The 21,896-nt window shown below is 36.6% G+C and overlaps 1 protein-coding gene across 1 annotated transcript in view; it reads right to left on the reverse strand.

Moving 5' to 3' along the window:
* LOC108680576 (cytotoxic granule associated RNA binding protein TIA1) overlaps positions 1-21,896 on the reverse strand; it is a 444,699-nt gene that overhangs the window by 230,105 nt on the left and 192,698 nt on the right. Inside the window, exon 4 of the mRNA XM_018169449.2 lies at positions 3,066-3,123. Within this exon, the coding sequence (XP_018024938.2) occupies positions 3,066-3,123 (58 nt within the window). The remainder of the gene's footprint in view (positions 1-3,065; positions 3,124-21,896) is intronic.

A 21,896-nucleotide genomic window follows, 5' to 3' on the forward strand; every position in this document is an offset into this window, starting at 1 on the left:
TCAAAGTCAATTTCATAGTATTCACGATATTAGTGATATTTAGTTCCGATTAAGTGATAGAACGTTAAAATAATTAAATAAACATCATTGATTTTAAATCACCATCTTCTAGCAAATCTTCGGAGCTCTCTTCAAAGATAAGGACTAGAGAGGTATCACAAATAGATGATATGAACTAAATACATTACAGTACTTAAACAGACGCCACCGGTAGGCAAAGAGTATAATAGAAAATATCTTTATCCAATCGTTTTCTTATTACTCTCATATGATCTTCAATCACGCGAAGGTTCAAGATAAGTGTCTGATTAGCTGACGGTTTTAAAAGATCAAACGAACCATATTACTGACTTCCTAGTTCATGATCAACCGATCTTATCACTTCTTAGTATTCACGAAAACATATTTTCGAGCGTTTTTAAATTTCAACTAACACACAAACTAATTTTTTCTTGTAATACTTAGGACCACATGCTTGAATACTCATATAGCTATGGTTTAACCCTTACAAGCGTGCAATTAATTGATCAAATTTGGCCACTTGAATCGATGGTTTAAATTAACCCCACCCTCGCACTCTGGTTCGCAATTGAGGCTTAATTTTCATGACAGCCAATCTCCTATCACTTGTCTATTGCACTATACTTAAAATCACCCCGTGCCACGCATACGATTTCTAGTAGAAAATTAGAAGAGTATCAGTGACTTGTCTGACACGCCATTATTTTGGATCATTTTATGTCGCGGCTGTAGTCATGTCTTGGAAAACAATTCCAGTAACATGATAATATTGTGTTACATAATAACATGTTTTTTCCTCCATTTGGAGGTAAAGATTGATAATATTATTCAATTGAAGCGTAGTGAAAATTTATTAAGGATTCAGCAATCGCAAATTGCTATCTCAATACTAAGAATTCTATAAATTACTTACAGCATCAAACTTAGATTTTTTCATTGCGGTCACATCTGAGTAAGATAAAATGTGGTCTGGTAAAATAATTCCAACTTAAAAAGGAAATTTTTCAGTTAGATGAAATTTTTTGGTGATTAAATCGTCGAACATTTAAAGGAGCAGCTATCCATCAGTTAATAATATATTTGACAGGGACTGTAAAAATGTGCTTCATTCAGTGACTTAATTGATAGCAAAGCGATAAAAGCTTTGAATTCCTTGCTGAAATACGAGTATAAAGCTCCAAGGATTGATATGAAATGGGTATAATAAAGTTGTCTGAATATGGGTATTATTTATAAGAAAGCTTGATGATACTGGCGTTGAGATAATCTTCAAAGCCTGGCCTTTGAACTTCAAAATAATATATTAATCATATAACGGTATTAATCATCTCAACTACATGTAATAAATAAATAAATAAAATGAAAAATACAATATCAATGGCCATTTTGAAATAGCACGATACTTTTATAGCTTGATTATAATGAATGTGAAAGCGCACTTTCTCGAATGTGATGAAAAGGAACTTGCATTATTAGATATAAATTAGCGTTTGAGAACTGCTCACATAATTTGATAAAAGTCATGAAGCATTGCTAGACTTAAGTAAGACTCTCCTCCCTTGAGGTCTGAACGCAATGTAAGGAGCTTACACTGAAGAGCTGCCAAAGGCTGTACAACGTAGCTTCGGCAGCGTCCGCACTCTCGTGGTCGACATCATCCTGCTTTGCGAGCCTTTCACGCAAGAATCTTTATGCATAGCGAATTAGTTCGCACGGACGAAGTACTTACATTCAATATTTATCAAAAGAGCATGGCATGTGAAGAGCAAGTATGATTTGTCTAGAATGAGGTATGTGATGCATGCTGTGTTCGATCTCAGCACCGAGTGAAAACATTATTGAGAGCTCACTGATGAATCTTCGTCAGAAATCCATGTACACTGATGGTTCTCTAATGAATTTTACATGATAATTTGTCTTCATGGCGTTGCAACTTACATTGCATTGAGTCAATCATGACTTGGATGTGAATAAAACTTGCTTAAGAGCTTTTTAAAGCCTGAGATAGATCAGTGTTGACATGAAGCAATAAATCTATAATTTATTCGTAGCTAATGAGACATTTTCATGTCCAGTATTAACACATGGCGCTTAATGGTTCAATGTCTGAAATAATGTTCAGCTAGTCAGATGGGCCTATTTAAAACTTGTAATATTTTTCCGAAATATATGTTATGCATTTCGATTTTAATAAATCAAAGTGAAATTTAATTTCTCTTTCATAACATACAAATTTTGAAATTCATCATCTAATTAAAAATTTAAAAATATTTTAAAAACTTATTAATAATTTTTGTGTGGCAAGAAAACATGCTTCAAGCACTGACAGAATTTTCTAAAATTAATAAAAAAAATCAAGCAAGAAAATAATGAAGTGCGGTTTGATGGATGGCGTGGAACTGTATTATAAATAATTCATTAATTCACTAAAACCTAATTTAGTGAATTAATAATAAAATTTAGTGGAATAATAATTAATAATTAATTAATTAAAACCTAATGCGAGTATTCAAGTTAATACGAGTCTTCATAAGAGTTTCACTTTTTGTCAAATGATTAAGGCATTCACTACCCAAATATTAAAATGAATTTACTGGAGATACAGGACCAGCTTCGCGAAATTTGATAATAAAAAACAATAAACAAATCAACTAAAAGCCGATTTGTTGAATGGATTTGATCGTAGGCACGTTTCCGTCCATGGTAACGCTGTTATAAATTTCTAAATTTGGCTTCAATAGTAAATTAAAAGTAGGTCGTGGTTTAATGCGTGGAGTCAAAATTACAAAATAAAACTTGCAAACAAATTAAAGTGGGAATATTTACGTGCAACCTGTTTTTAGATTGAATTCGGAAAAATTTAGACGTGAGAGTTGAAAAATTAAGTAGGAATGAATTAAAAACCAGCAAATTTTGGTACTCAAAATTCCAATAGGTGAGAAAGCTGAGTCACGTCGTCGTTTTTAGAATATTCATGATACCAAATAAAATAATAGCAAGTCATTTATAATAAAAATATTCATAAAACGATGTGTAATACTTACTGCTGGTATCGACTTTGCCTTGCGTTCCGGGAGAGGTAGCCCAGTTGATCTTCATTTCCTGCAATGACAAAAATCGACATTAAACTTCAATTAGAAAGTCACAGCAAATCTAAAGATTTTTTAGCGCATTTTCACTTTTATGGAAAAATAGCGTTTTTGTGCTCGTCATGTCCGTCTGTCCGTGACTTAACGTTTTCGTCGACAAGGAAATGCGTTGTCACTCACTGCAGTGAGTGTTGAGTTATATTTTTATCAATATAAGACATAAGAAAATTTCCCAAAACGGAGTAAACTTTATGTAATGCAAAATTATTAGGCTTGAGGATAAATGTTATCTCGAATCAATCGTCATTATGCCGCATCTACGGTGCATGTCATCATTGAAGATTCACGGTATATTGTGGTCAAGCGTAATCGAAAATATATTTTAATAGTGATTGTTACTCTGTTAAAAGAGATTCATATTTTAATAATACTAGTCGATGCAAAGATTAAATTAGACTTTAAATTCATATTAACTTTTGTCCAAATGAATTTTCTTAGGAACAATGTCTTCAGGCTCTCGAGATTACCGTAAGTTTCGGATTATAAATTGCATAATTCGTGGCATTCTGATTACTGTCGGAAGAAACCAACGCATTTTCCTCCCTAATTCCAATCTCCAGAAACTTCTACTTTCATTATGAAAACATCGCTTGTTATTACTAACGCATGCATGAAATATCGTTACAAAATCTCAAACTTATTTCCCAGAGTAAACTGACTACTTGAGAGTAATATTTAATGAAGTGAACCACTCAAGTGTTGCACAAAAGAGAAGGCATTACAGCAATATATTGACGGGTAGACTTGCGGAAAGAACTGCCTCGAGGGTTCGCAACAAGCGTGCGAGGCAGAGGTTCATAATCTCGACGCCTGAGGTGAACTCGCTGGGAGTAAAATATTGTATTTCTGCTGATAACGCATGCTCAAAAATCACTGTGTATCGAGGCAATCAAAATTCTTGCTCCCCTTTGGATAGATTTTTTACTGGATCTTGCTCGCACATGCTAATTGAAAAGCAGACATTTTTGAATAGATGCAACCGCTAAATGCGTGGGGATTTAAGCTTCCTTTTAGAATATCTGTGATGCTCTGATGACCTTAGACATTTCGAAGCTGAGTAGCTCTTATTCACCTATGATCTTATGATGAGCGAAGGCATGACTGAGAGCTGTGTCGTGATGAGAGCTGAGAAGCTCATGTTCACCAACGATCATATGATGAACGAAGGAATGGCAGAGAGCTGTGATGTGTTGAGAGATAAGTAGCTCTTATTCACCTATGATCTTACGATGAACGAAGGAATGGCAGAGAGCTGTGATGTGTTGAGAGATAAGTAGCTCTTATTCACCTATGATCTTATGATGAGCGAAGGCATGACTGAGAGCTGTGTCTTGATGAGAGCTGAGTAGCTCTTGTTCACCTATGATCTTTTGCGACTGAAGATTGAGGACTGTCATGTGTGGCCGTTCAAGTATACAATTTTGTCCAGTAACAATATTTGAAATTGTAAATATTAAAAGAAATCAACTGATTTCGAAAATGACAGCAGAACTTAAGTAGAAAAAAAGTACAGATAGCATCCGTTACTTGGTTAGAAACTCTGCACTTGGGGGTAGATAATCTTAAAGGAGTTTGTATTGATTCCGAATGCAAGACAAATTCAAGAGAAAAAATATTAAACAAAACTTATTTTACGATTCGCTTGCAATTATAATCAAGCGACATTAACATGCAACAATGGAAATAATTACGTTCAGAAAATTTCAAGTTACTTTCATGATGGCTGCAACAATATAAGTTATAAGGCTGAAGTTACAATTCAGCAAAAAAATACTGGATAAATAAACGAAAATTAATTCGCTTAAGCAAAAATTTGAATTAAGTTTAAGTTGCAGCTCATATAGGGGCTAAAATATCAGGCAGAATTGTACAAATGCACAAATTCAGCTCAAATTTGGAGCCGTCATGACGGTATCTCGCAAATCACAGACCAGCCAAGTTGGTGCAGGTTCGAGGCCACCAAATTAGACAAGTTAATGTGATCCGCGTAGCTGATTATGAATCATTAAGGTGAAGCCTAATTTGTTCTGATTACAGCCGCTTATTGCTCCATCAAGTTAGAAGAGGAAGCCCAAGGTAATTTCACCGTATTATATCTCAAACTCAAGGTGAATAGCAAAAAAACGTGTAATTTTATCATAAACTTTCATCTTCGTACAGGGTAAGTAAAAAATTCACATATTAAATCGTTGGCTTATTTTATGTAATGCAAAATTGATTTAATTAGTTACTCACTAGGAGAAAATTTTTTGTTATTTAATGCTTTTACAGAGCGGCCGAATAGGGCAAAAATCAAAGAACAGTACATTATTCAGAAAAATTAGGTACAGGAATAAAATAACACATTTATTAAATAAATATTGAATTAGAAGCTCAAAATGACATTCTGAGTAATACAAGCCTACATTTTTCTCTAAAACTGTGCTCCTCGGTCAACATTTGTATAAGCGCGATTACACGCACTAGAACTTTATAATACATTTTTTATAATTTCCTTTGACATTCGTAATAAATAAGATCGTAAAAAATTATAGATGGTGTTGAAAATATTTCTGCTGAACATAAATTGCCATTCAAGCAAATTGGAATACGTTAAAAATATTTTATCGTACATTATATTCAGTGTTCATATTCAGCTTCGCTCAGAATAAATACGAGGGTAAGTTGTACAGCCTTGCGCTGGTGGGAGAAGCTGCTTTTCCTCAAGAGACAACCACATTCCAAGACGCTTTCAGCATCGGTGGAGATGCCATTCGCAGGAAACTGTTCCGTGCAACACGAATATAGTAAGTTTTTCAACAATTTTGTTCGAATTGCTGCAGTACTTCAGATTTCCACGGTGCATTCTGACATCAGAGCTAAAAATGGCATTAGAAAAGATTTCTTCATGGTGCACTGGGAAATAAACGGAAACTTGACCATTAGTGCAGCAAGGTTGCCGGTAAAAACCTTTCTCTATGGACCTCCAGCTCTGTCTCCATCCACTGCACCTCAGGTACTCACTTTCTATGTTGATCATTCCGTACAGCATCAAAATCACTTCGTTCCACCAGTTGAGTTTCACGAGCTTCCACATTAAATATATAAATCCGGTCTCTAGAGCTTAAAAAATTGGTTTCATCAAGCATGAAAAACATGCATTAATACGATATTCTAGCTGGAGATAGTATAACAGTATTTCTGGATAAATTAATACTGTATTCAGAATATCAATAATAATATAGTAGTCTAGCTAGAGGTTACAGTATTACTAGATACATAAATACTATAGTTTCTATTTCAATATATATACCTTAGTATAGCTAGAAATCACAGTATTACTTAGTACATGGACACTATGAAAACGATACCAATATTATTATTAATACTGTATACTAGCTATAATTAGGAACTGGCAATAATTTTAATACTGTAAAATTGATAGAGATTCAAGCATTACTGGATACATTAATGCTGTAGTAACAATATTATTCTCATTACTAGAGGCGGTAGCCTAGCTTGCCAAGCGTTTGCAAACAGCATGACAGAAATTGCGAAAAGCCATGACGGAAATTGCGAACAGCCATGACAGAAATTGCGAACAGCCATGACAGAAATTACGAACAGCCATGACAGAAATTGCCAACAGCCATGACAGAAATTGCGAACAGACATGACAGAAATTGCGAACTGCCATGAGAGAAATTGCGAACAGTCATGACAGAAATTGCGAACTGCCATGACAGAAATTGCGAACAGCCTTGACAGAATTTGCGAACAGCCATGACAGAAATTGCGAACAGCCATGACAGAAATTGCGAACAGCCATGGCAGAAATTGCGAATAGCCATGACAGAATTCCTTCCCGCAACACGTCAATGTTGACAAATATTTTCTTCCGCCAAAAATTATAGGAAAATCAATAGCTTAAAGGTTGTTATGCATCGTGAGAAACAAAACATATAAGTGAAAATGTTGTTCAATATGTTGCAGGGCAGAGCTGGCTGGTTTTAGGCAAGTGTTGGAATGAAATTGACAGGATTGATAAATATTGAAAGCACCGATATAATATAACGTAAATAAATGAAAAATGAAATACATTATTTCAAGTGCTTTGAGCCTAGAATAATATACACATTCAATGGCTCCAATGAAACAAAGAATTACTCTATAGACACATGCAGCAAGATGTGTAATTTCCCTCATCAAGTATCATCTTCTAACGTTAGGATGACATTCAGCATATACTGCACGCAAAAATGCAAAAGATATAATTTTCATTATAGCCAGTCTAATCAAATGACTACCAGCAACATCACGGTTATATTCATTTCATAATGCCATGTTGTATAGTTATTACTCTTCTCGGTCAACATGAAATGTGTTGGAACTTTGTAACTGAGCTCCCGAAGTGCACAGAAATTCTGAAGTCGAGGTGGGGATGAAGATTGTTAGTGAGGCTTTAAGCGTCTTAAATTTGAAAAAAATGTAACAGTATAAGTTTGATTAATTCTGCATCGTGTTTACTTATACACGAAGTGCATCGTCGAGTATGCGACGAGCATTCACTAGCAGATCTACATGCAGCTCTGAAATTGCAAGGTTTCTATAATGTGATATCTGAAAATATATTTACCTTGATAAGCACAATTCCTTCACTTCCCTTCATAGTGAATAGGGCAGATTCAGATAAAATATCAGGCAACCGTTCCAATGAAATTATCTGATACGAGCACCAAAATCCGCTAATGACACCAATCCGGTGGACTAATTTAGTAATTTAAGATTTTACTATACGTAGCGTAATTTCGAGGTTACTTGACAGGCTTTCTGTTGTTCTCAGAAAATAATTCTGTTCTCTGTCGGAAAAGTAGTTAAAGACAATATCGAAGCACAATAAATTTGAAAAAAACATTTACTTTGCGTAATGAGCAATTTTAATTCGGTTATTTTAAAATAACCTGAAATCCTGGTCATTGTTTTTGAAATCGCGAGTGAGAAAAGAGCATCGCTGTACGTGTTCCAATGCAATCATTATATTCATAATTTTTGGTAATTTCAGCACTAAATTCTGCCAGAACAAGGTGAGTCATGAGCTTAGAGCGTTATTAAAACCGAGCAGTAGTTACAAATTTAGGAAAATTAAAGTATCTGCCAAATGGAAAATATTTATATATTCCAAATCGTTAGCAAAACAATTGCTAATTCGAATACGTTTCAGAAGCCTAGCATCGCAGTAATTCCTCAAATCATAAGCTCCAACATCGTTTCGTTGTTTTCAGAAAAATTAGAAGCAAAAACGGCTGATTGAATTAGTTTCATTCGAGCAGCGCGCGCCAGGATACATAAAGCTTAGACATCTTGTGGCGCCTGAGAGCGGCATGATCGAGCACAGCAGCGGTCGAGGCAGAGCGCGTGAACTTATTTCTCACCTACAATGTTTCTATTTGACGATACTCGCCCAGAATAAAAGAATAGAGAATATAAAAAAGAACAAGGGAGCTGTCGGTGTGAGTGCGGCCAGCTAAAAAGACGCCTATATGGCGGATGAGTTTGGAGCTACCCGTCGCTTGTACATAGCGCTGCTGGATCTCCTCGCCGCTGGCTTAGACCGTCGACTGGTCGGCTTCTGAAGAGCATATTACTTGATTAAATTATAAATTCTAATGCGGCATGCTCTAGAAGTGCGAGTCTGCATGTGACGAAAAGAAAACTGACCAACTTGGATAGCGGGCAAGTTTCTTCCGCTTTCTCGCAGTGGAAAAAGTCTTGCGTGAGCGCCAAGGTCTCGGCAAAATATGGCATGATGGAGGCAAGATAGACCAAGATTGTAAATTGGCTTCTGGCGAGGGTAGGTTCATTATGCGCTTCTGCGATGGTAGTGGTGAGTCGACGTAGAACTTTTCCGTGTACTATAATTATCATGGCGGATAAAAGATGTTGAATTGAAATTGATGCATAAAATGTTTTCATTATATAATGTGATTTGAAATAGTGAAGTTTAGTTATCAGAGCAAGTTGAGTGAAAGTTATATAACTAACCATGAACAAAATATTGTAGGTCACGACATTTATGGATGGAGAACCATATGTTTTTGAAGTTCATATTACAGATTTAAAAATCAGAAATTTATATATTAGAAATGACGCTGCCCGACTCCCCTGTAATCGTAAAATTTTTAGCTTGCGGAGAATGAAAAGCGTCCTAGAGGGAATGGTAGGAGCGATGCAGATGTAGAGTGCCTTCAATATCCATATTCCCAGGGGACAATCTTTTTCGATACTTCATATAAACATGGCGTTCAAGCATAAAAGTTTTACGACCCACATTCCTTACAAGCTTGATTCAATTTCGTTGAACTATGAGGAGCTGGCCGTGATATTTACATAATCTCGAAGTTACGTGGCTTCACTTGAAGGATAGGGCATCGATATAAGACAAACGTCGATTTTGAGCTCTTGACTAAATTGTGTATGTCATGTGAGTACAATTTTCCGGGAATTTTTAAACATAAATTTATGATGAAAGTTTATCGATTAGTTCCATATTGTTAAGAACTCTTGACAATATTTGGATTGTTAGTAAAAGTATTTTAAGCTAAGTTTTATAGTGCTGAAAATTTTGAGTCACTTATATCAACTTGAACTATTTTCAATTAATTCGATGCTACTTTATGTTAGAAATATCTTCTTCTTCAAGAGAAACACCAGAATCTATGGGCAGCGCCAGCGCTTAATGTACAAATTCAAGCGGTAAACCAGGACCAGATTATTTGATTTAAAGCGATGAAGATTTTAGACGATGCTTGTGCTAAATAAAACCTGAGGCGAGCTTGGTTACCACTTCAATGTTTCAAGAAGATTCAGGCGATCTGCACCTCACAAAAGTTTTATTAGCGCAGAGTTTATCGCTGGCATCGGAGCCCTCGCATTGCCTCGCACTTCGATCAAGCGTCGCGTGCTGCTAAACTATCACAGAAAAGCCGTCGTAAAATTCCAATCAGAAGACTATTTTAGACTCGCTATTGTCACTTCCTCTTCGCCGGAGAGTTACGATGGGATACACCCGAGTCTCGTTTAAACTTTGTCGGCTATTTTCATATGGAAATTTGCCGCGCGTTGCTCGATGCGATAGTGGAAATCGGAATAAAATCCAAAGGGATGGCAAAATTACGCAGATCTTGGTATGATGCTTCGAAAAGTAGCATCAGTGGAAGCGTACCATACAGCGCATATTTTCCAGAGTATCACCGTAGCGGAATATTTAGCTTCCCGTTAGAAGTAACTTTAATCTAGAAGACGACATGAACTCAAGATGCATTGTCCACAAGCCTCAAAAATATAAACAAGAAGCCACGATCATCTTCATAGCTTTTCAAAGCGGCTAAACAATTTTGGTATGCAGATGAAGCAGAATTGCCGTTACTCAGCAAAGTCTAGCGCCTTGTCCTTGCAAATGGAGTCATGCATCAAGCGGACAGCGGACTGGACCCAGAAGCTTAAGAGTAAACGCGGGACAGAACTCAATTTCAATTATGCAAAGTTTTGAAATTGTTAGCCAAGGACATTATTATAAATCCCAAAGGCCTGTTACATGCCATAATACTAACCGCTGCGGTTATATATGCCTGTGTGGAATAACCGACACACGCTCGCGGTATGAAGCTAGCGCAATTTTTGAGTATAAAAGCTTGATTACCATAGCTGTAAATTGTCTTCTAATGAAAACGCATGGTTAAATAATGTAGGAATAAAATATTATTATTATATTAATATTACATGACGTTGGAACATTCGAACTACTCAGTTACATAATTGAAATATTATAAACAGAACGGTGCTTGTTAACAAAATCTGATAATTTAATACAGTTCTGTTGTATAGATCTGCATTCAACATATCAATACAGCTCTATATAATAGGTGTACATTATGACTATTGTAACAATAAAAAGTTTAAACAGTGGTAGCAATTGTTCATTGCTTTTGCCACGTGTCAAGACGATCGATCCACGCTCACTAAATCAACATAAAACTAGTTTTGTAAAAAAGTTAGTTATGTACTAATTTAGTGAAACATGGAGGTATTCGAGCTGGGCTTGATGATGGGTTCTGCACGCTCCAATCAAAGACTGATAGTAGACGGTAGTTTTTGATCGGACCAGCAAAATTGTCATTAAATACAGCTTGAGACGCTCGGAATCAACCTCTCAACAATATTTCGAATATTATTTTTTCTTCGAATTTAAAGAGCACTTTTCGTCCGTTTGAGGTCGTTTGGATTTTATTTATATTTTCATAGGTTTTCAACCCGTTTCCAATGTTCAACAATGATAATACTGAGAATATTGAATCATTTACCGGCTACAGAGTGCTGAGGTATACATTAAGTATTGTGCAGCCAGCCATCAAGACCACCTGGCAAGCCCCTCAGGCATCGCAGCAAGTTTCCTACACACGTTGCATCTTCTGCCACTGCATATAAGAGGATTAATCGCACGACTCAAGCACGGCATAGGCAATCTCAGAGCACTACGCCACGTTTATTATCAATTAGAAGAAGGAGATGAACGACCGAGAGCCCTCAGCATCAAGAATATACGTGATCCACGTTGACGTGATCGCGGGCTCATGTTTGTTTCAACTCGACGCCTTGGCAGTGTTTCTAGGCTCCATGGCAAGCTTTCTATTCGAAATTTCGGCCGGCATTTGGCGACATCGAAGGGTCGACTGCCAATAATTGTGCAATGTTTCTAAAAAAATTATAATTTCGGTTCTACCAGTTTTTTTGCGGTTCTGATAGCTTTATAACTCGGTTCAATAGCATTTAATTTAGAGAAATAAAAGAATTTTAAAAGACATTCTTATACTTTTATTGTAAAGAATATTTTATTCAGATGAACTTCAAAACTTATTCATGACATTCTAATAATAAGAAACCAAATATCCCTACAATATCCCCAAAAATGCTCTCAAACAGAACTCAATTCCATGAGGTTTGTGATAATTTTAATTTTCACACAAGACAAACAACACCTTTTAGCATTTCAGCTTGCGAGGTTGTACAGTCACGGAAACAAGTAAAGTCAATGTATTATTCGGCGGAGATCTCAGATCCCAATACGCCTGGAAGTTCTACTTGGTCATACAACACATGTCTCGCCATCTATCATTGCTGCCGAACTGCTGACTCAACAGCTCCTTTCCGCATATGCGACCTTATTGCATGTTCATTCTTACGCGAGAAATCTTTCAGTTCTCAATATCAAACTTTTCCTTGGTTCAACACACCATGTAAAAGCTCATCGCTTAAAAATAATTGGATATAAAAATGTAAATTTCAGCGATTTTACATAAGATCAATGATATCGGTCATTTATTTTACCTGTCTTCTGAAAGTTGATTCCACATTATTGCAGCTAAATATTGTTGAATAATATTCGAAACCCTTTATACAAAAAACAAATTGGTAGAGGATGAATGACGTCCGAATAAAATCTAAACTTGAATAATTTGTTGATTCCAGAGGAAGAATTCCACTATAAAAAACAACCCGAGATCAGAACTCAGGAAAGTTATTAGCGAATCATTGCTATGGTGAATGTAGGTATTACAGAAAGTGAACGATAATTATGAAATTTATGCAAGTGAATCCAACTTAATTCTAATTGAATGTATATTACAAGCGAGCAGTCCCGCGGCATCATCAAAATAAACACTAGCTTCTAACTTAATGTTCGTTATGCACACTGTATGGAATTTGACATAAAATAGAAAACGCAAAAATTAGCGGCGTTTTGCGAAGAAGTTTGTGCGACATCAAATCATTTTGCATCGATGTTCCGGCATGTGACGTCACTGAGTTCTTTTTTCTGAAACATTTTACGACAGAGAAAGACTTTTCCGCGATGTCGCAGTGAATTGGTAAGACGCCACGTTATTTTTACGTCAATGTATCCCGGAAATTTGTTTCGGTGCCACTTAACTCAAAATGTTACAGTGACGTCACCACGCACAGGAACGACGTTTTATGAAAGAAAGCTTCTGTGGAAATAGTCATCTCTGTAAGACTCCAACTGAGTGAATTTGAAAGTTTATGTTAACCATAAAGTGTAGAAGCGAAGACATGCATGGCAGTGGCCGCAATTGCCCTGCTCAAGAAGCTCGTCTTGGTGAGATTGTAAAGCCACAGCCTTGCAAGATGCTTCGCTAGATAACCACCGTTAAATGAGATCAGCTTCTGATAAAAATCTAATTAAATAGCACTTGATTAAATGGCACTTCTGATAAAAATTTAATTAAATGACACTTCATTAAAAAATAAATTAGACCCTAAAATTTCAATAATGCCGTTTTGGAGGAAAATAAACTAAAGCTCACCAAAAACTCTTTTACGCATTATTCATTTCTGAAGAAAACGTATTTTTTCCGCAAACAGTTAATATGATACAATTATTGTCGTTACCACATCATGCCTACCAGAAGGAGCATATTTCAATATATTTTTATTTATGAAAAGTCAATTTAGCGTGAAAAAGTTTCACGCGGAAATCTCTAATCTGTCCATAGAGCATGGCTGTTGGTAGGGATTTGTTGAGGATGCTGGTATGGTAGCAGCTACATACGGCCTGTTCAAGAGTCAGGGTCGAGCAAACTTGTTCCGTCGTAGTCTAGCCGACATTCTGTAGAGATAAGGCGAGCAAGCGCTACCAAACGAGCCCAAGAAGAGTTTTAGAGCACCCACACGACCGACTCCACTTTTAAAAAAGATAACAATTGCATAGTTACGGTGTTTTGTTATTGTTGCGTTGTGTTGTTTTCGGGCCGGCCAAGCCTTGGTAGCGCGCACAAAAAGTGTTCTAAAATGAAGCTTGAATTAGACTTTCTACGAGGCATTTATCGCCTGCATTCACTCTGCGGGCTTACAACCTAAAAAAAAAAAACGGCGATTAAATGTTACTGAATTCGGGAGCATTTGTTGAGGCAATCACGAGCTCGAAGTTTCAATGGAAAAGTTCTACGTATGAATTCACTAATATCTTTTGGAGTAAAATTTTAATTTCTCACTAATTAGAAAACATTATTTAAAATATATTTCATAAAATACATTTTGACGATTTTTGGTATATATGCTTGTTACATAGGCGCTTCAGAACTTATTCCAAAATTGTCAGATATTTGTTAATATATGTATATTTTTTTATTCAAGAAAAATTGGACGCCTCTAAAATTTATCAATATTGATACAATGGAAAGGTAGCAATTTCTTTTCCATTCATTGTGAGAGAACTAAATTTCTGTTTTTTTTTACCATCGAAATAAGAACAAAGACTCATGAAATGAATTTTTCTCAGCCTTTCCTGTGCTCAGAAAACTTACTTGCTACGGCTGCTAACGTTGTAAATATTGAACTTTTAAATTAACCTTCGACGATATCGCCAGCTATTAAAAGCGCACGAAATAAAAATTTACGAACATTTTTTTCACTTTCAGCGAGCTGAAGTGAAATAATTTAATAAACCCAATGGCAATCTAAAACAAATTATCATTACTGATAAAATTCAACACTAAATATTTGCTTTTATGTATAATTTCCAAGCACCACACGCTTGTATGTAAAAAAAGCAGTAGTATAGTCCTATGAACATGGTAAGTCCAGTGCACATTTGCGGTACCGTGCGAGTGAGCGATGCATAGAAGTAGCTATGATGCAAGGCTCGCCGCTAGAGGAAGTGGAAGCGTCCACTTTTTACTTCCGTTAACAATTCTCTTGATGTGAAAGAGTGCCATTTAAATGCATGGGGCGTTGGTTGGCCATTGGGCAGGAGCCCAACTCGACTGCTCTCCAAATTATACGATCAACTTTTAGAAGGTCGTCAAAATACAGCTGGCCTTCGTACTGTGTATACGATTATTTCTAGCTTGTATGAGAGACAAAACGAGCATTTTTAAGAAGGAATTCGAGCTGGAAGTGCTAGTTAGGGAGTAGGCATATGTCGACAAACATACCGAGATGAATTTTTATTTATTAACAACGGTATAGATTACGAGTAAAGACCTACAGAGTGAAAAGAAACTATGACAGCAACCACATTGCCTGTACACTATTCAGTATACGCATGGAAAATTACAAGTCAAAAATGAAGTGCACAAAGAGTGAACGGCAACGACACTTATAGGAAACACGCATAGGTATTCGAAGCAAACGAAAAGAGGAACCAAACTGTAATTTGAAAGGAATAAGGTAAAGTGAGATGGAATAAAACAGTAAAACAGGGAAATTATGTATTTAACATGTACCAATGTTAGAGAATATCGAAGATATTGCACGACTAGTACAGTTATTTGCCTAAAAGCTGTTCACGATTTTATTGTAGTCAATATTAGAATAAAACTAAAAATCACTGGAATGGAATTCGATATTCTGAATCTTCATTCAGAAACAAATAAACTTTGATACTCCATGGTGACGCGACAATATGTTTCACGTTTCACTCTAGCACAATAATGTTACCAAAGTCCGTAAGAGCACTTACTTCAAAACCATTCAATTTGAAAATATTAAGGCGTTATTTCTTCTGTTATATGAGTGATGGCTTTATATTAAATTGAAATAAAGTTTCGCGGAATTTACGAGTTGATATCCCTCTTGTCACGCAGCTCAAATGCATTTGTTGGCGAGGCCGTCATTTTGCATGGCGTGTCAAGATTGTTCTGCTCGCCAGCTGTTGGGGCTCCTGTTACGTTTACCCTTATTGCAAGTGTTATTGCTGATATCGCTACGCATGTTATTGCGAATGTCTAAGGGTGCGCAGAGTTTTATTGGCGAATACTGCAGCCATTGCTGTGGACGAGTGTTAACTACTGGCCCGCCTGGTGTACAAAGTCACTGATAGATACAAGTATATGGAGCAAGGAATGTTCGAACGCACGCATCTTATTGCTCTTTAAACGATTGCGACACACACTGTGCTTGGTTTGAGCCGCGCGCTTGTCTGATATGGCCTTGGGAACGCTTCGTAATTGTTGTAAGCAATTTCAGGCCTTTCATAAAGATTTACTCAACGGTTTAAAAAATAACATGAAAATTTAATCAATTCACTGGGAAATATACACACTAAAAATTATCAAGCATTTTCAATTCGATCCAGGAAAAAAAGGAGCGGTTAAACCTATATGCTCATGTCACGTCGCAGTCACTGACTTAGACGCATTTTAGTAATTCTAGAAACTTGTAAAAAAATTAAATGACAAGAATGAAGACAATTCTCAATGGAATTTCTCAATAAATCTCTCTAAAAAAAATTGAGAGAGATTTGCACAATTTCTTAACAAATTTATTGACAACAAATGATACCATATAGTGCCACATTAGACAAACCATCACATGCAGATACTCCACTGAAGAAAGAAACTGCCAAATGGAGTTTTTCATAATGGATACACAAAAAATTAGAAAACCATACAGAAATTACCGTTTAGAGCCACATCGAAAATCTTGGTGCCAACTTTCAGCTTCGCGCTTTGCAGTAATTCATATTCTACCATTACAATTGCTCTAATTTATTTTGTCAGCAGAAATTAGGTTTTTAAGATTCTTTCCCTTCAATTAACTGCCGCTTGTTTGGAATTTTTTCGAATTATCAATTTCAAACTCATTTTTATATTTACTGGCAAGTTTTTTAGACAAATTGACGGTTTGGGTATGAAAATTCCTCTCGGCCCTACCAATGCACATATTCTCGTTTGTTTTCACGTAGCTACATGGCGGGCCAATTGTCCTCTTAATATTAAGTCAACCTAAACTTTCAAGATAAGTCGATCAAATTTACTAATAGAGCTCAAATCCACAAATAATTGGTCCTCAATTGCAATATAACAAAATCCAATGGCCATTTTAAGGTATCTGTTTACTGAAAATCGACGTTTACCGGTTTAAGCCGCAGCTTCTTTAGTGTCTGTTCATTTCATTCTAAATTGAATGGGAATCAAACACTAACACACCTCGGGTTTCGCATTTTCTCAACCTTCCATGCCATGCACTCCGAATTTGAAATTTTGCGCAGTACCTTCTCCCTTAATGGGTTCCCGTCTCACATGGATTTTACTCACATTAAGAAATTATTGTCTAAATAATATACTGAGGCTGCTGCCGAATGTGATAATAGAAGTGTAGTTTACTGTATATTCCCGTACTTCGGTCCAACATCTGAAACTATACTTAAAGAGTTCAAATATTGATTCATTAAGTTCTTTCCTAATGTCAATTTCCGCAGATTGTTGGTGAATAATTTTAAGATCAGCTCTCTCTCCCAGTATAAATATACACTCCCTGACTTTATGATATCGTCTCTAGTTTACAAATTCAGTTGAGCGCGACGCGCATCAGTGTACGTCGGTATGACGACACGCAACTTTTATTTTAGAGTTGCTGAGCATGGTGGCAGCAGTTATCGAACAGGGCCCATACTTTCAAAAAAAGTTAAGAGATCGTAAGTTCATCAGCCAATCATTAACGGCCTTTCAAGCAAAATCCACCAATCATAGGCAAGAAAATAGAGCGTAAGTACTTACGTTCACTTAGCTAGTTTTGAAAGTATGGTTGCAGGACATTTACTTACGCATCCCACTCGTTCAGCTGTTCGAATTCATGCCGAGTAGTGCGGTGACGCGGTGTCCGACAGTGACTTCAGAATTTAGGCTTACTCTACCGGTCATTCTGATTTACGAATTTTAGAATCCCATTATATTTTCAAACAGAATCCTATCTTAAATTCCGCACTCGGTTCCCATCCCCTTGAGATTTTTAACAGATAGACCAGTCTTGCTGTGATATTTTAGGTTAATTATTTGTCAATTCAAGGTTTTAATGTCAGACTTTGAATTTGATTTATAAAATGTTTGTGTTTATACCTAAGATTGTCGAACTGACGATGGAGCTCGACGCCGATACGTATTAATTTATAAAGATATGGCGAATTTCTCTGCCATCATCTTTGTTTTTAAATTCCTTGTTATAATTTGCTACATAAGCAATCAAGTAATTTTAGTAGGTATTTAAATACTGAAACCGAATGGAAACCAATTGTAAAATAAAAACAATTTAAGATCCCTAAGCTTCCCATGAGCCCGAATTACATCTCTTAGATCACTCCTTTTTCGAAGGCTATACATTTCCACCACAATGATAGATTCATTGGTTTCCATTGAGGCATCAAATAGAATTTTGACTTGATTTTTATCAATAAATAGCCAGACTTTCTCGTCTAAACAAACAACTAAGAAGGGTCTCGCTGCTGCAGCCAATAATAAAGCATTCGCTTTCTCGTTTTAAAATCTAAAAGCTTTTAAAAACGAACATTACCGTGCCCCTAATTGATGATTAATGATTTTGCTCATTGCTTTGAGTTTAGCTGAACGCAAATATTTGTGCAAATGGATTCTTGGACGGGCGATTTTAGCGAGCGTTTTTTATGTGGAAATGAGATTTGAGAATACGCTTTGGTATCGACGCTACGCAGCTAATGGGAGAGGAGCGTGCAATTAGGCGAGGGTAATGGCATTAACAAATATTATTCTGGCTCTAAGTTTATTTCAATATTTCACCAATGGTCGATGTTTCTTGAAAAAAAAAGAAATTGCCGAGAATGCAAAGGAAAGAACGACTTTCAAGACAATTTGAAAATTTTCTGTAGATGAGAATCAGTATTGGGGTAGTGTGTTATAAAGACCGGTTTGAGATTGCTGTTGTGACTCTCGAAAATGAATTGAGAAATTGCTTTAATATTCTTTTTTATTGCATAACACAGCTTGACTACAATATGGAATAGTGATAGGAAGCAATGGAAGTCTCAATACAATCGGGTAACTTGCCGCTTAGAAGGAAAAGCACTCGACCGACAACCCCACAGCTGCTTTAACACATAATTCTTTATACATAAAAAGATAAAGCTAACGTACACAACATGGCAGTATCAGTGGTAAACGTGTTATCTTTAAATACATCCATACATTGGAGAGGCTGCCGGGCATTTTCACCCATTGATCTAGGCTGGCATGTTCCCTAAGACAATCATTAGGGCCGAGGCAAATTTGCAAGTGTAATTTTTATCACCAGTAGCAGGCGCGTCCATTGTGTCGAGTAATTTCTGATGAGAAAAATGGTCATGGCAACCGTAAACAAAAGAGTTTTTCTGTTCTAAATGAGACTTAGAATGGGAGTAAGGAGACAATCGAGCACTGGCTTTCTCAAGGAAAAGCTCAGCAGAATGATATTTTTGATGCTCGCAATGACAATGGTGATCATAAATCTGCCAAGGAACTTCACACTGAGACGTGTGCAGGTTTTTTTTCCTCGATGATTCTTTAGAAGAGAACGTCGTTAGAGACGTGAGCGTTACATGATGGGCTGTAGGGTGGCTAGCGTCCACCGACTCCACAATAGGCAAGAAAAACCAAGTAATTTACTAAACCCATTTACTCATGTTTCTTGACAATGCTCATTTTGCATTTTTTTGAAGCAATGACTTGGGAAGAATATTTTGTAGTTTTGAGTATTTTAAAAGGTCGTTATAAATATGTATAGTTGTGTTTTTTCATTCACCTTCATGGAAGATTTGGCAGTGCCACTAGCAACCAACCTTACTTGACTCATTAGCATGGTGTCTTGCGTTATTGTCGGTCGGCAGAGGATCGAAGCTTTGTCAACAAATAATTTAATTTGATCTGCATCAATGGTATTCATATCAGAAGCCTGGTAACTAGAGTCAACGTCAGTAGATAAAGAGTTAAAGGAATGCTCTATAGTTTGCATCGATCTGGACTCGCCATTTTACGATTGTACTGTTACAAAGCAATATTAAAAAAATTACATATTGTATGCATTTTCAAGCCATTCAACATCCACCTATACAACCAAAAATTGAATTGAAATAACTAATGGAGGAGGATTTCGCAGAAAATCCATAGTTTAGAAGCTGTTGCGGCCAAGGCAAGGCTTGATGAGATCAGAGGTCTTACACTGCGGTATTATGGCCCGAAGAGACAGCAATGCTAAAGCCATCAAAGTTCCAGACCTAACTTGAGCAGTGTAATGCAAGTTGCACCCAGTTGTTGTCCAAAGCTAAGGTGCGTCACTAATGCGATTTGCGAAGCAGGCATCAAGCAGCAGCGTCTATGGACAGGTGCCTCTCCTATAAACCTGCGCAGACAGGAAGCAGCAGCGTCTATGGACAGGTGCCTCCCTTATAAACATGCTCAGACAGGATGCGGTAGCGTCTACGGACAGGTGCCTACCTGTCTCTTANTAAACATGCGCAGACAAGAAGCAGCAGCGTCTATGGACAGGTGCCTTCCTTATAAACATGCGCAGACAAGAAGCAGCAGCGTCTATGGACAGGTGCCTTCCCTATACACCTGCTTCGCTATAAGATGTCGGCATCTGACAAGTTGGGTCAAATTAACAACAAACAACATGTGTAACTAGCATGTTTCGGAACTCAACATCTCTCCTGCATCATTATTCTTGATTTGAAAATCAAATCGAAACTACAAGGTGCAATAAGGGCCACAGTTTGCTTTTCGTCCATTCCAAATGATTTAAATTTAACCTTCCTCGTCATTCACTCTCTCAGTGAAATAACATCAATTAAAATTCAAATATTTATAACTTCATTGATAGAAATGTAATATACAGTTTGTTTTGACAGAATTTCATTTGGAAAGCTAACGGTTGGCAGTGGTAAAAATTCATGGTATCATTACAGCGTTATTACAGGAAACCGATACCAAGCGTCATGTTAGCAGTAGGATTAATTTATCAGGAATAATTTAGTGTTTCATACGTCGGTGTTCATTTGAATATAGATAGTGATGCGCGATAAGAAAGACGAAATTTATGAGTAGGAGCCAAGGAGGCAGGGAACTCGTAATGAGATGAGTCCCTCATGTATCATAGGCATACTAAAGTGAGGGGGTAGTCCCATAGCGCAGTTTTAACGCATCCTACTTTTACTTTATGCTTTTCTTTTGTTAATCTCAACTGCAGGCTTGGGTGAGGTCAAGCCTAACACGAGCAGCCAAATTCAATTCCAGCGCCGGCGATGATGAAATACCATCTTGGGACTTGCAAGAGGTCTCAGCTTCCTCATAAATTCAATAGGTTTTACGCTGCAAACTCTGATCATATGCATTATTTCTGGGCTTAAGTCCATGTTGAAACTGCGCATTAGGTCCCTTCTTTATAACAGAACCTCTAGTAATTTAGAAAGTATAATAAAGAGGTCACAATAATTGCAAACTTCACATAGAGCTTTTCACTTGTGAAGAAAACTTTAGGCCAAGCTGAATATTAACATTTATAATAGAAAAACATTATCTTGAAACACAACAAATTACACATGAACGACACACCTTTGATTGCTGGAGGCAGATAAATGTATTCGTGTAAGTGAAAACTGCTCGCTTGCTTGCTAACAAGGGCATACATTTACCTAGGACATTGGAATAAGTGAAGCAAGTGAAAAGTATAATTCAGATATTTAGATTAGATAATCTGACTTTATGTCTGCATCTCATATTTGCTCATACATAGAACGGAAGGCTTTGAAATGCAATCTGCAAGAGCGCTTTATTTTCCATACCTAAAGCAACAATCAAGCTTGTGCATCAGACGTGATGATGCACTCAACGCCTTAATTCAGTTCGCAAGATGAAACGGGGGATTTGACTGATTTTTCAATGAAATTAG

The sequence above is a fragment of the Hyalella azteca genome, unplaced genomic scaffold, assembly GCF_000764305.2.
Source record: "Hyalella azteca isolate HAZT.00-mixed unplaced genomic scaffold, Hazt_2.0.2 contig12164, whole genome shotgun sequence".
Lineage (NCBI taxonomy): Eukaryota > Metazoa > Arthropoda > Malacostraca > Amphipoda > Hyalellidae > Hyalella > Hyalella azteca.